This window comes from Eutrigla gurnardus (genome assembly GCF_963514095.1).
Source record: "Eutrigla gurnardus genome assembly, chromosome: 7".
Taxonomy (NCBI): Eukaryota; Metazoa; Chordata; class Actinopteri; order Perciformes; family Triglidae; genus Eutrigla; species Eutrigla gurnardus.
The window spans coordinates 16,455,076-16,470,737 of NC_139921.1; the positions used below are offsets into that span (position 1 = coordinate 16,455,076).

At 43.8% G+C, this 15,662-nt stretch overlaps 2 protein-coding genes across 2 annotated transcripts in view; both read left to right on the top strand.

Moving 5' to 3' along the window:
- The first annotated feature begins 6 nt into the window (after positions 1-6).
- Positions 7-15,662, top strand: part of LOC311015766 (protein NLRC3-like) — a 39,542-nt gene continuing 23,886 nt past the window's right edge. The window contains exons 1-4 of the mRNA XM_084013191.1: positions 7-182; positions 1,087-2,938; positions 3,809-3,982; positions 6,343-6,516. Coding sequence (XP_083869317.1) covers positions 146-182; positions 1,087-2,938; positions 3,809-3,982; positions 6,343-6,516 — 2,237 coding nt within the window. The 5' untranslated portion in view covers positions 7-145. The remainder of the gene's footprint in view (positions 183-1,086; positions 2,939-3,808; positions 3,983-6,342; positions 6,517-15,662) is intronic.
- On the top strand, positions 6,533-10,626 carry LOC311015843 (stonustoxin subunit alpha-like; the record flags this gene model as incomplete). Its single annotated transcript, XM_084013284.1, has 3 exons — positions 6,533-6,790; positions 7,289-7,335; positions 10,106-10,626. The coding sequence occupies exons 1-3, from the start codon at positions 6,687-6,689 to the stop codon at positions 10,624-10,626; spliced, it is 672 nt and encodes a 223-aa protein (XP_083869410.1). The 5' UTR covers positions 6,533-6,686.

Here is a 15,662-nt window from a genome sequence, read left to right on the forward strand (position 1 = left end):
GCTGAAGAAGATCCAGAAGGTCCTGAGTCCAGATTACCCAGAATGCTTGGAGAGTGAGGACGAGGAGTTGTTGGACGGTGAGGATGAAGAGCAGAGGAGGAGCAGAGAGGCGTTTCAGAAGATCACAGTGCACTTCCTGAGGAGAATGAAGCAGGAGGAGCTGGCTGACCGTCTGCAGAACAGTAAGAGGATTTTAACAGATTTAACATGGTGGAAAGAAGAGAAGGATTCAACATGAAGAACTTCATATTTCTCCTAATAAGCTGCACACAACTTCAATGTTTAGGTCCTCTGGTTGTCTACAGACCTGATTACAGCTGACATCATCATTATTATGCGTACGCATGATGTCAACGTTTATGTCGTTTTGCTTCAACCATCCAGATGAGTTAGAAGCTTTAAACAGTGAATTTAAACTGTAGCATCTTAATGTCTGGTTGTTACGTGTTCGGTTGTCAGAATCGATATTCCAACAGACTCAAGTTCTACAGAGTTCAGACAGGATCACGACCGTTTCAGAGAAACAGGTGTTTCACTTCACCCAGTGACCGTGTTAACTGGTGACTTTCAGCTAGGAACTAAATAGTTGGTAGATGAAAACAAAAATGTATTTAAAACAGGCTTCTACGAGGACACCTCCATGTTTTCAATGGTGGCGTCTCAGCGTGGAGGATTACGGTATACCAGGATATTTAAAAATCCCAACGGTACTATTTTCAACACCGTCATCAATACCGTCTCTTTCTATGATGCTGTATTGTGATGTGTTGCAGTGACCAGCAGCAAATTGAGGCGATACAAGAGCCTCTTTATTTCTAGACTGACTCACTGAGCTTTACAGCTGCAATTCAAAGGGTTATATCCTTCCAGTTCTGTTTGTCAATGTCTTTAATTTTACTTCTGTTGGCTTCATCAAGTGCACCTGATTGATTTTGTGTCCAATAGTTTGATTTAATCATGAAAGAAGCTCATGAAGTCACTACTACTGAGGACTATAGGAATACATGGCTCTAACACATGGCTTGTTCATAGACTGTAAAAGGGTCTGTAGGATCCACTAACTGGGTTCCTTTGTTGTTTATCCAGGAACCGCTGGTGCAGTGTACCAACGTAAACTCAAGTCTTACCTCAGGAAGAAGTTCCAGTGTTTGTTTGAGGGCATCACTAGAGCAGGAAACCCAACCCTCCTGAATCAGGTCTACACGGAGCTCCACGTCACAGAGGGAGGGACTGCAGAGGTCAATGACCAACATGAGGTCAGACAGATTGAAACGGCATCCAGGAAACCAGACAGACCAGAAACAACCATCAGACAAGAAGACATCTTTAAAGGCTCACCTGGAAGGGATGAACCAATCAGAACAGTGATGACAAAGGGAGTGGCTGGCATCGGGAAAACAGTGTTAACACAGAAGTTCACTCTGGACTGGGCTGAAGACAAAGCCAACCAGGACATACAGTTCACGTTTCCATTCACTTTCAGAGAGCTGAACCTGCTGAAAGAGAAGAAGTTCAGCTTGGTGGAACTCGTTCATCACTTCTTCCCTGAAACCAAAGAAGTAGGAATCTCCAGGTTTGAAGGGTTCCAGGTTGCGTTCATCTTTGACGGTCTGGACGAGTGTCGACTTCCTCTGGACTTCCACAACAACGAGATCCTGACTGATGTTACAGACTCCACCTCGGTGGATGTGCTGCTGACAAACCTCATCAAGGGGAAACTGCTTCCCTCTGCTCGCCTCTGGATCACCACAAGACCTGCAGCAGCCAATCAGATCCCTCCTGGGTGTGTTGACATGGTGACAGAGGTCAGAGGGTTCACCGACCCACAGAAGGAGGACTACTTCAGGAAGAGGTTCAGAGATGAGGAGCAGGCCAACAGGATCATGGCCCACATCAAGACCTCACGAAGCCTCCACATCATGTGCCACATCCCGGTCTTCTGCTGGATCACTGCTACAGTTCTGGAGGACGTGTTGAAGACCAGGGAGGGAGGGGTGCTGCCCAAGACCCTGACCAACATGTACATCCACTTCCTGGTGGTTCAGTCCAAACTGAAGAACGTCAAGTATGATGGAGGAGCTGAGACGGATCCACACTGGAGTCCACAGAGCAGCAAGATGATTAAGTCTCTAGGAAAGCTGGCTTTTGAGCAGCTGCAGAAAGGAAACCTGATCTTCTATGAATCCGACCTGAAAGAGTGTGGCATCGATATCAAAGCAGCCTCAGTGTACTCAGGAGTGTTCACACAGGTCTTCAGAGAGGAGAGAGGACTGTACCAGGACCAGGTGTTCTGCTTCGTCCATCTGAGTGTTCAGGAGTTTCTGGCTGCTCTTCATGTCCATCTGACCTTCGTCAACTCTGGTGTCAATCTGATGGCAGAAGAACAAACAACCTCCTGGTGGTCTGAAGTCTCCAGAGACAAACCTAAACTAAAACATCTGCACCGGAGAGCTGTGGACAAGGCTTTACAGAGTCCAAATGGACACCTGGACCTGTTCCTCCGCTTCCTTCTGGGTCTGTCACTAGAGACCAATCAGAAACACCTACGAGGTCTGCTGACACAGACAGGAAGTAGCTCACAGAAAAATCAGAAACACCTACGAGGTCTGCTGACACAGACAGGAAATAGCTCACACACCAAAGCAGTCCAGTACATGAAGAAGAAGGTTGATGAGGATCTGTCTCCAGAGAGAAGCATCAATCTGTTCCACTGTCTGAATGAACTGAATGATCGTTCTCTGGTGGATGAGATCCAACAGTATCTGACTTCAGGACATCTCTCCTCCAATGAACTGTCTCCTGCTCAGTGGTCAGCTCTGGTCTTCATCTTACTGTCATCAGAAAAACATCTGGACGTGTTTGACCTGAAGGAATACTGTGCTTCAGAGGAGGCTCTTCTGAGGCTGCTGCCGGTGGTCCAAGCCTCCAGCAAAGCTCTGTAAATATAGTTTTTCATTCAGAAAACAACAAACCATCTTGGAATTACAAGGTCCTATCTGCATTCTGAACGATTTGATTGGTTTTCCAACTGCAAAAGGTAAAGAAGTAAAAAGTAGTTCCAAATAGTTACTTAAGAGTAAAGGTAAGAAAGTATTTAGTGAAAAAACTACTCGAGTACTGAGTAACTTCTGAGTTAATTCTGTTTATTGTGGCCCCGCACCTGGTGATCTGAGAGAGGAGGCATAGACGTTGGAAGGACAGCTAACCCCCCAGTTACATAAAAATCAATGCTTTGAAGCGTTTATCACCTCAGCTGAAAGAAAAGAAAAAACACAGCTCACCGCTTCATCCAGCGTCTCTCCTCTCTGTCTGTTTCACCGACACACACACACACACACACACACACACACACACACACACACACACACACACACACAAACACACACACACACACACACACACACACACACACACACACACACACACAGTGATCGATAGTCATGTCGAAGACATTTATTCTAACTTTTCTCTGAGTTTTGTCAACATAAGAATGACTCGACCCACAAGAATCTGCGTGATGAGCAGCTACAAACAGAGTCTCACATCAGAAACATTCAGAAATGAACTGATTCACAACTGAAAGTGAAACTTAAATAGGATCGACAGATTCATTGACTTTAGATGGTAAAAGTCATGTGACGTTAACCTCACCATGGAGCCTAATACGCCACCCAGCTGCAACAATAACCTGATGAACAAACATGTTAAACATCCTTTAACTTAATTATGATAATAATGTCAGTTAGAACCTGAGGTGATGAACAGTTGTTTGTAATTGTTTCATCACTCATTTCTGATTCCTCTTCAGACTCAGTGGCTGTAACCTCTCAGGGAGAAGCTGTGAAGATCTGTCCTCAGTTCTCAGCTCCCAGTCCTCCAGTCTAAGAGACCTGGACCTGAGTAACAACGACCTGCAGGATTCAGGAGTGAAGCTGCTGTCTGCTGGCCTGGAGAGTCCACACTGTCGACTGGAAACTCTCAGGTCAGATTCAACTACTTTGAGAAGTTTACCTATGAAGCTTTCAATGATGCGTTTATGCACCAAATATTCAGTTATTTATATTCACGTATTCCTAAAAAGACACGTTTGCTACTAATCTGTTAACATGGCTGATGAAATACTGTTTCTGCTGCTAACGACTTGCCAGCAAAAGAACAAAACAAAACTTTTGTCAAAACCAAACCTCTTGTTAATCTTTTCCCTGCCGTTCGATGTTTAAATAGTTTTATAAATCCACCTGGCGTTTATAAATGCTGTTGCAAACGTCAGTCTACGTTTTTGAACGTCACTCCATGAACATGTGAGCCTGAACTACAACACCAGACTGTCTCTACTGTCAAGGTGGAGCCAGTTTGAACCACTTTCTATACAGTTGAGTTTATTGAGTTTTATATGAAATGAACTAATATTCTTGTCACGGTGGCTGAAGCAGCAGGGAGGACCCACATGCAGACTCAAAGCTATGCAGATGCAATGAAGACATATTATTCATGAAAACACCCCCTAGTGGCCAGCAGAGAGAATGCAGCTTTAGGGACCTTCAGGCTTGACTTCACTTTTCTGAACCAGAGGTTGATGCCTGATTGGAATATCAACTCTGACAACTGAACATGAACCAACCAGACATGTTGATGCTGCTGACAGTTTTAATTCAAAGTTTAAATCTTCTAACTCGTCTGCACGGCGGAGTCATAACGCCATTTTAACACCAACATGTGCACACACATTTATGATGACAATGACTGTAAAAGGCTCTATAGCAAGGGTCACTAAGAGGTGGAGCTTGGCCCAGATCCAGACCCAGACCCCGTCCTATCTGGACCCAGACCCATAACTGATAGATCATTGAGAATTATCGGCCTGGGAAACTGGTTCCCGAGCGGCCCCAACTCCTTGCTGGGCTGGAACCGGCCCCGGAGAAGGTCTTGCTTACGTTAGGGGCTGGGGGCGGGGTTAACGCTCGAGGCAACGGGGGAAAATACGCCGCTGCGGAGTTTTACTAACGTTACTGTTCCCGGTAAGTTACATTTTCAAATTGTTTCACCTCGTTGCAAACCAACGACACATTTCTGTTTAGTTTACCAAGCTAGTGATTACGTGTGTAACAGCAGCAACTAGTGGCTTTGCTTCCTCGGGTAATGTAAGCTGACCGGCTAGCTAGCCAGCTAGCGTGATATTGCTAACAACAACGTTAGCATGCCGCTTTCTGACTGCCGTTGGTTCACTAAACGTTACCAACTACCAACGTAACATAACATCTGTGTTTGCAGTGTCGTGGACACGTTTGTGATTAAACCGGTTTGTGTTTGTAGAGCTGTCGGACATCGGCGATATTGAACGGAGGTCCAACCTGCAGATGACTAAACATCAAACACTTTGATCTATTGATCACACACTGTTCTACACTTTAAAAAAATGTTGTGATTTTAGTATTGTGTGTATTTTATTGTTATTGTATTATTTGCCAAAATAAACACTTTTTCTGAAGAGCCATGTCTGCTATGCTTGAAATTAGCGCTGCGGGGAAACCTCAGACGTATACAGTGACGTAATGACGTGGCTCTCCGGGCTCTCTAGCCGGTGGAAACGCAAACAGGTTTTCAGGAGGTTCGCAAGTTGAACCAACTGCGAACCAGCACGGGCACCGGCCCGGTTCCTGAACTAGGTTCGCGTTGGTGGAAAAGGGGTAACTGACAGCTGACAGATCGATCAGAAAGTGGAGGTGATAAACGTCAGTCAGGTCGGTGAAATCTAGAGCCGATAGATAAGTTCACACGGCTGCTCTCAAAGAGGAACGCTGACAGTGAGAACAGAGCTTTGAATCAAGACAGACTCTTTTCTTCCAACTGGCAGTTGAACACCTGAATGCCTCATATGTTCTGAGACTCTTAAGAAGCACATTTTCAAAGCTGTGTTTTGTATTTTACTGTTATTATCAGAGTACTTGTTATTCATAATTCCTCCAGTTCAATATGAAAACTATAACATTGTTGAAATGTTATTGAATTACAGCCTTTTTTCTTTGGTCGATGGTTTAAAATCAATACCAGATCTTTGTTGGCACACCAGGTCTGAAGACAGACCACATAGACTGTTTCAACTGTTGTTTCTTCTCTTTTCTAACGCTTCAATTTCTCTCTCAATCATTTCAGCTTGTCTCTTTTCTTTCTTTCATCTTCCTCCTCTGTCCATCTCTGTCCATCACTCAGCCACGCTTATCCTACCCAGTACAACATCAACACAACAAAAGACAAATATCACTTTTTCTCATTTTAAAAAGTGGACAAATGGACATAAGTCTATGTAAAGTCCCCAGAAGTGACAGTAGTGTGTGTCTTCAGTCTGTCAGGTTGTCTGATCACAGAGGACGGCTGTTCTTCTCTGGCCTCAGCTCTGGACTCCAACCCCTCCTATCTGAGACAGCTGGACCTGAGCTACAATCATCCAGGAGACTCAGGAGTCAAGCTGCTGTCTGCTGGACTGGAGGGTCCAGACTGGAGACTGGACACTCTCAGGTGAGGACAGGTGGACAGACATCAGACTGGACACTCTCAGGTGAGGACAGATGGACAGACATCAAACTGGACACTCTCAGGTGAGGACAGATGGACAGACATCAGACTGGACACTCTCAGGTGAGGACAGATGGACACACTTCAAACTGGACACTCTCAGGTGAGGACAGATGGACAGACATCAGACTGGACACTCAGGTGAGGACAGATGGACAGACATCAGACTGGACACTCAGGTGAGGACAGATGGACAGACATCAGACTGGACACTCAGGTGAGAACAGATGGACAGACATCAGACTGGACACTCAGGTGAGAACAGATGGACAGACATCAGACTGGACACAGGTGAGGACAGGTGGACAGACATCAGACTGGACACTCAGGTGAGGACAGATGGACAGACATCAGACTGGACACTCTCAGGTGAGGACAGGTGGACAGACATCAGACTGGACACTCAGGTGAGGACAGATGGACAGACATCAGACTGGACACTCTCAGGTGAGGACAGGTGGACAGACATCAGACTGGACACATTGAGTTGAGGACAGATGGACAGACATCAGACTGGACACACTCAGGTGAGGACAGGTGGACAGACATCAGACTGGACACTCTCAGGTGAGGACAGATGAACAGACATCAGACTTGACACTCAGGTGAGGACAGATGGACAACAGCTCCAGACTGTGTCTCCGTCTCTGACTGAGGAACTGGGGTTCATGTTTAATGGTGGACCTGATTGAGGTCTTTGAATGTCTTCCTGCAGGGTGGACCATGGGGGACAGCAGAGACTGAGACCTGGTGTGAGGAAGTGTGAGTATGTTTTCAGTAACTCAGCTGCTCCAGATTTGAACGTGTTCATGATTGAAATCCGATGATCACGTTTCTATCAGGATGTAGCGTTTGTTTCTTCGTGGCTGTAAAGATGTCGTGTTGTGTTCACAACAAACGCCACATTTTCACACTCAATTACAAACAAAGTCAACGCAGAGACGCAAACGGATGGCAATTCCTGCCAGACGGCAACGGAGACAAACACGCAAAATTCACGTAGTCGTGTTTGTGTGAGTTTAAATATTTCAACTCAAGAGATAAATTCCTCTGTCTCTAAAGCGTCTCAGCGTTGAGATCGTCCTCTTGTTGTTCTGACCTCCCTGAATCCTAAATGGAGGAACCAGATGTTGTCTCCTGGGTCTGTGGTCCCCCAGAGGTCTAGATAGTAGCTCATATTAGTCCAGAGACCAGACCAGACTATGTGGAGGAACCAGAGACTGTCTCTGGTCCCCTAGAGGTCTACAATAGTAGCTCGCATTAGTCCAGAGACCAGACCAGACTATGTGGAGGAACCAGAGACTGTCTGTGGTCCCCCAGAGGTCTAGATAGTAGCTCGCATTAGTCCAGAGACCAGACCAGACTATATGGAGGAACCAGAGACTGTCTGTGGTCCCCCAGAGGTCTAGATAGTAGCTCACATTAGTCCAGAGACCAGACCAGACTATGTGGAGGAACCAGAGACTGTCTGTGGTCCCCCAGAGGTCTAGATAGTAGCTCACATTAGTCCAGAGACCAGACTAGACTATGTGGAGGTACCAGAGACTGTCTCTGGTCCCCTAGAGGTCTACAATAGTAGCTCACATTAGTCCAGAGACCAGACCAGACTATGTGGAGGAACCAGAGACTGTCTGTGGTCCCCTAGAGGTCTACAATAATAGCTCACATTAGTCCAGAGACCAGATCAGACTATGTGGAGGAACCAGAGACTGTCCGTGGTCCCCCAGAGGTCTACAGTAGAAGCTCACATTAGTCCAGAGACCAGACCAGACTATGTGGAGGAACCAGAGACTGTCTGTGGTCCCCTAGAGGTCTAGATAGTAGCTCACATTAGTCCAGAGACCAGACCAGACTATGTGGAGGAACCAGAGACTGTCTGTGGTCGCCTAGAGGTCTAGATAGTAGCTCACATTAGTCCAGAGACCAGACCAGACTATGTGGAGGAACCAGACACTGTCTGTGGTCCCCCAGAGGCCTAGATAGTAGCTCACATTAGTCCAGAGACCAGAAATCAAGCGTAGCGTTAGTTCTGGCAGGCCACGACATCAAGCTCTAAATCAGCAGCAACAGCGTAGCTGTCAAAACCGAGGAGATCAGCTGACGGCTCAGCTGACTCCCCGTGCTCGCTTCCTATTGGGAAATTGCATTCAGAGCGCGCTATTTAAACTGCTCTAGCCTGACCTCCCTCGCTGCTTCCTCTGCCGGTGTTTGCAACCCACCTCCACCCCAGCTCCTCCTGTCATCTGTTATGTACCTTACCATTGTTCTTGTTGGTTGCTCTGCTCTGTCTGGGTTTTTCTTGCTGCTACGCTCCCTGCTTATGCCATTCATGATGGCTCATGAAGGGCAGGAAGGTGTGCTCTTCCTGCCTCAGGCTTTCCACGCAAGCGCGTGGAAGAGCAGGGAGTCCCAGAACAGTACCATACCGCCAAATGAAACTTGTGCAAATAAATAAAGATTCTTTTTGACAAAGTGGTCCTGACTGAACAGACTATGTGGAGGTACCAGAGACTGTCTCTGGTCCCCTAGAGGTCTACAATAGTAGCTCACATTAGTCCAGAGACCAGACCAGACTATGTGGAGAAACCAGAGACTGTCTGTGGTCCCCCAGAGGTCTAGATAGTAGCTCACATTAGTCCAGAGACCAGACCACAGGTTGGTCTGGTTTCAATCTTTAGTAATTTAAGGCCAAACTGTGATATTTGTATGACCAACGATAATTTTGTCGTGTTTTTGTTTAGTCTGTTGATCCTCAGTGATCCAGAACAGACAGTTTGCGTTCTCACTAATCCAACTTTACTAACGGCTCTACATATATTACACTAATTATACACATATATAGAAACCTGTTCTCCAGGCAGGACCACACGGCCTCCCACAAAGAACACCCACTCCCCATGGCTGACTGGTCGACACCCACAGCCGCCATCTTGTAACACACACACACACACACACACACACACACACACACACACACACACACACACACACACACACACACACACACACACTTGTATAGTATTTAGTTAGATAGGCCACTTGGACTTAGTGTATTTTTCTTTGTTTATTGTTAATAAACCCCTTTTGAACATACTGCTATGTTTATTAATGTTGTATAAGAATGAATGATATCAACCTCTTCTCTGTGAAGAATTCACAAATCCTTCAACTGTTTGTACTCATATTCTAATAGTTATTCATTATTGGCATTTAAGTACAAACTCCTTAATATTGACACTGAGTATTGATATTAATAATTATCTATTAATAATATAACTGAATCTGCTCTTGCTAGTTCCCCAACACTGTGTTTTTCTCTGCGATCGCACAAAACACACACCACTTCACACCGGTGTCCTATTTATCAATGAAATTTATGACGTGACCCATCACCATCAAGTTACCGCCCCCTTGTGATGTCATATGCTAATACACAAAGTATATTTATTAAGCTTTCAAAACACACACCAAAAAACACCCAATTGTCTCCAACAATAACCTTTAGCTGCATTGTGTTTGTTCTCTCCATCAGATGTCTGTGAACTGGAACTGGACACAAACACAGTCAGCAGAAACCTCAAACTGGACGACACCAACAGGAAGGTGACAGGTGTGTCAGACGACCAGTCATATCCAGATCATCCAGACAGATTTGTCTCAGAGCCTCAGCTGCTGTGTAGAGACGGTCTGACTGGTCGCTGTTACTGGGAGGTCGAGTGGAAAGGAGGGGTTGATATATCAGTGAGTTACAGAGGAATCAAGAGGAGAGGAAACGACTCTGAGTTTGGATGTAATGATCAGTCCTGGAGTCTGTGTTGTTATGATGGTCGTTACTATGTCTGGCACAAAAACAAACAAAGACACATCTCCTCCTCCTCCTCCTCCTCTGGTGTGGTAGCAGTGTACTTGGACTGTCCTGCTGGCACTTTGACCTTCTACAGAGTCTCCTCTGACAAACTGATCCACCTCTACACCTTCAACACCACATTCACTGAACCTCTTTATCCTGGGTTTACAGTCTGGTCTGGATCATCAGTGTCTCTCCGTCTCTGAAACAGTTCACAACAAACACAAAGCGGTGTGATTACATTCAGAGTCAATGCAAAGATGTGAATGAAAACATTGCAGTTTGTAATCCTTGTTATAAATGTATTAATGCTTAAATGTAAATGTACTTAAATGAATGGAGTATATCGGGATGGCTTTGTCTTTAGACTGAACCTTGTCGTGTTGAGGAACATGCATTAGTGACTGGAGCAAATAGTTGCTGTCCAGTGAAAACCATCAACATGAAACACAGAGTACACACAGATTAGAATAGAAAACATAATGTATTTAACAGATTACAAATAAAAAAACATATTAAACTGTTTCTTCATTGTTGGAGAAAATGCTCCTGCTAAATCCACTAAGGAATTATAAACTATGATGATGCTGCAGCTGTGATTTTCCATTCATCAACGCTTTATAACTCTTGCTCTTGGGTTTTCTTGGCACTTTGAACATCCTGAGGGCCTGATTTAATAAAGGTTTGTGTGTAAAAACGTGTGCTAACTTGATTGCGCACGCAAACACATGTTGAAGCTGATCTACTAACCGGACGCAACGAGGATTGCGTCCCTCAAACGGGCAAAATAGCACGCGCAATCCATTGAGCGTGTTTGCCTTAATGAATATGTAAATATGGGCGTCTCTGCCAGAACACGCAAAATATTGGGAGGAGTAGATGCAAATAGATCCATTTAGCGCACACAATGTGATTTGCCAAAACTGGAACTAATTGCGTTCGCTGATTTCGCGTCTTTATTTAGCACGTTTGAAAGTCATGTATTAACTGGCGCAGCTTTACGCACACGTGGCTTCGGTCGTTGTAGCAAGGAGGAGGCATAGGCACAACGAAAGGCGACGGAGAGAACGAGTCTCTTCTGTACGACGGAGTATTAGGGCCAGACTAAAAAAAAAAAATGTAAATTACGAGAATAAAGTCATAATATTATGAGAAAAAAGTCATAATATTACGAGAAAAAAGTCATATTAGGTCTACGAGAATAAAGTCGTAACATTACGAGAAAAAAGTCATAATATTACGAGAAAAAAGTCATATTAGGTCTACGAGAATAAAGTCGTAACATTACGAGAATAAAAGTCATAATATTACGAGAATAAAGTCGTAATATTACGAGAATAAAAGTCATAATATTACGAGAATAAAAGTCATAATATTACGAGAATAAAGTCGTAATATTACGAGAATAAAAGTCATAATATTACGAGAGTAGGCTAATTTTATGAGAACTCTTACCGAAAGAGCTCCTCCTTTGTTAAAATGAGGAATGTTGAGCATCTTGTCAAGTTATACTTTGGTATCGGTTTCACAAATAAGGAAATACTTAGTCTTCTGGCACATCAGCATCAAATTATCATTAGTATCAGGACTTTGAAGCGATTGTTCAAACGACTGTGTCTGTTTCGAAGAAAGAACCACACGGACTTGGAAGAAATTGCTTCTTTTGTGGAAGAGGAGCTGTCTGGTAGTGAACTGCAAGGCTACGTCGGCAGTACAACAGCAGGGGGCCCAACGCACTGTGGCATATGGATTCATATATGACAAACTGAAGCCGTATGGCATTGCAATTAATGGCTGCATTGATGGATTAGTCGTCACATAATGTGGATAGAAGCATATTTCACTAACAGTGACCCAAAAGTAATCGCGGACTACTTCTTAAACACAGTGACACGCATTGGAGGCTGTCCACAGAAGGTGCGAGCCGACCCAGGTACGGAAAATGGGCATGTCAGAGAAATGCAGCTGTTCCTGCGGAGGAATCACCAGGACCATTATGCGGGAGAAGGAAGCTTCATTTAAGGATGCAGCACGGCCAATCAACAGATAGAATCATGGTGGGGGTCTTGCGTAAACAGAGTGTGCAATTTTGGATGGACATTTTTAAAACCCTCAGAGATGATGGATATTTCACATTTCATAGATCACCTCTGCCTGCACAGTTAGAGGCCCGGCACACTATGCAACAGAGTTTACTTTCAACAGGTAGAAATAAACCCATATCAATTCCCAGTAGCAGTGTCTTCAAACATTTTACTGATGTAAAAGGCCAAAAACCCACTGTGACATAAGGCTGTCTTTTCCATATCATATCAGTCTACAGACTGTTAAAATACACTATCCTTTTAAATGTTTATAGTGGTCCTGTTGACGCCAAGCATTTTAATTGAATATTTATTGTCATGCAGGATGAACTGGATGAGGTTGTTAGAACATGGAATACACACCAAATAAGAGCAAGGCCTGCCCATGGGACACGTGGAGGACGCCCTGTTCTAATGTTCAGCATGCCACAGCTGTATGCAGCAGAGGACAAACTCCAGCCTGTTCTGGAGGAGGAAATAGCTGTTTGCAAGGAGGAGTGCACCCCAAAAGGGCAGTACCCCTGTGATGAAACTGTTTTTGAGCTTTGCATTCTCCTTATGGATGAAAATGGCTGGGATGCTCCTTTGGATGCATATGCTGCAGCAGAACTGTATTCACTGCTATGAGATACTTGAAAATCTTTAAATCGCTGTAACTTTAGCAATTACCTGGTGGATCTGCCTAGGCTGAAGAAGTATTCACAACCTTTACTTTTGTAAAAGTAGTCTAACTTGACTGTGAACATTTTCCAAGTGAAAGTAATTCTTTGAAAATATCACTGAAGTAAAAGTATACCATCAGAAAATAGTACTTTAAGTATAAAATGTAAATGTGCTCATGCTCATGCATACAAATACCCATGTGAGTTACAATATTTACAATAAGTACAAGTACCTCAAATTTGTTTTTGAGTGAGTAGGCTACTGTGTCTGAGTGAAAGTACTGTATGTAGTTACAGCCCACTGCTACAGAATAAACATTTCAAATCTTTCTCGGATGACTTTAATCATTAAGAAATTAGTCAACTATAAAACATTCATTACAAACTTTTTTAGTGTAAAAAAAATGCCATTGATTATAAAACTTCCTAACACAGGGAATCTGCAAATGACCCAAAGAAAACTCATGGTCTTTGAAAACCTTTTCTAATCCTTGACCATGAATGAAATGTATCTGATTCAAACATTAGCATTGTAAAACGTTCATCATAACGGAAAGCTATAGTGTGTAACTTTTACAGATAAATGGATGTCTGTTACATTCAAGCCCTTGCTAAACGAGTTCACATAATGCCTATCACCACTAGGTAAATCTCTATCTTTCTCCCAGCAGTGGTGGGAATATCTACCCACACACCAGGTTTAAAAACTCTGTATACTGTGAAATACAGAGAGATTTACCTAGTGGTGATAGGCATTATGTGAACTCGTTTAGCAAGGGCTCGAATCTAACAGACATTCATATATCTGTAAAATGTATGCACTATAGCTTGAACATTAACTCAGTTTCTCTGTAATCGAGATAGTGAACAGTGAGCGTCATAGAACAGCCTTTTCTATTAAACAAGCATGATGTGTGTGGCTTAATGTGTGTGTAAAGAACATGGTAATCCCTTTAATGCATGTATTTGTGAGAATTACTGTTTCACTCTATTTAAAAGTGAAAGCATTCAGACTGCAACCCTTGATATCATAACTCCTGACTACACAATATCAATTACCCAGATGTTGCTCTCTAGAATGGAATTGAACTCACTGCGGAAGTCAGGGAAATGATCATAACTGTCAGACAGTTCTAAGAACATCCCACATGTATGTCCAATTGGCCTTCTTGTGAAACTGGTCTGAACTGTAAACTCAACCTTAATAACACCAGATACCAACAAATCAGAGCCAGTGCAGAACCTCAAAAATCTTCCAAGCTTTTCCTCATTAAGTTCCCTGATGTATCTTTTCAGGTGCTGTGCCACCTCTGCCTGCTTGGATGTCATCGCTGTAGGAAAGTTTAATATTCCTGCTACTTTCTTTGGGGTGGGTTGGAGGTCACTGTACATTTTGGTCAGTTCCCCAGAGTTGAGATGAATCTGTGGCTGTGTGATCTCCCTCCAGCAGTCGATGACAAACATTGGTTTCTGCACAAGTTCCTTGTGAGATATTTCATCCAAAATTTCAGAAAGAGTAGCAGCAGTGACCCTCTTCCTACATTCATATCTGTCAAGCACTTCAAGAAGGTCATCATCATCAACAGAGCTAAAATCATCCAATGCATGCCTGAGGACATCTCGTTCTTGTGAGCTCACAAACGGAAGAAAGCTTGTCTTCAGGTCACTGTGCACTGCCCCATAAAGCATTTCCTCAAGAAAAGGAGAGGCAAGTTTGATTGGCAAGTACTGGCAATCTTGAAAACCTTTCAGAAGAATTCTCCCAATTGCTTTCCATGTAGCAGCACAGAAATCGTGCCTGAGAAAGGGCACTTTCAAAGTTGTTCCAAGGGTACAACGTTCATAAAACTCTGCCCAGAAGCTACTGTAGACATCTCTGATTACACCAGACCCGCTACCCTTCTCTACTGAGTTGTCAGGAAGTAGACGTCTGACTTTCAGTGTTTTGTTCAAGATCTCTGGGTCAGAAAATGCCTCTATCATTTCACTGAAGCTGTTTGAGTGGTGCAAGATCAGAACTGTTTCAGGCAAAATATTAAGAGGACTTTGGGGTAACTCATCAGGTTGATAGATCAGTGTGTCACTGAGGGAGTCATCATTCACTGTTTGCTGTGCACCAAAAATGATCTCAGGGTCAGAGTCATCCTCAAAAATAGCATAGTTCTTGCCAACAGAAAAAGCCATGGGATCATTGACGACAAGTGTTTCTATTTCTTGACTTGAGCTTGCAGAGTTTTCTGTGGTTACAGAAGAATCTGTGAGGACTTCATAATCAATGAACACCTCTGGAAAGGAGTCATGGGGCTTATCTGTCGAATCCTGCTGATAATTTCTGTCCATTGGTCGTTCATCATCAGGCTCAGAGACACAATCAGCACAGCCATGGTCATCATCATCATCGGACTCTTCACTAAGCACTGATTTTGGTTGAGTTGATATGTAGAAGCGCAGAAGTGGGAGTTTGACAGTGTTGTATATCATTTTCGATGGAGACAT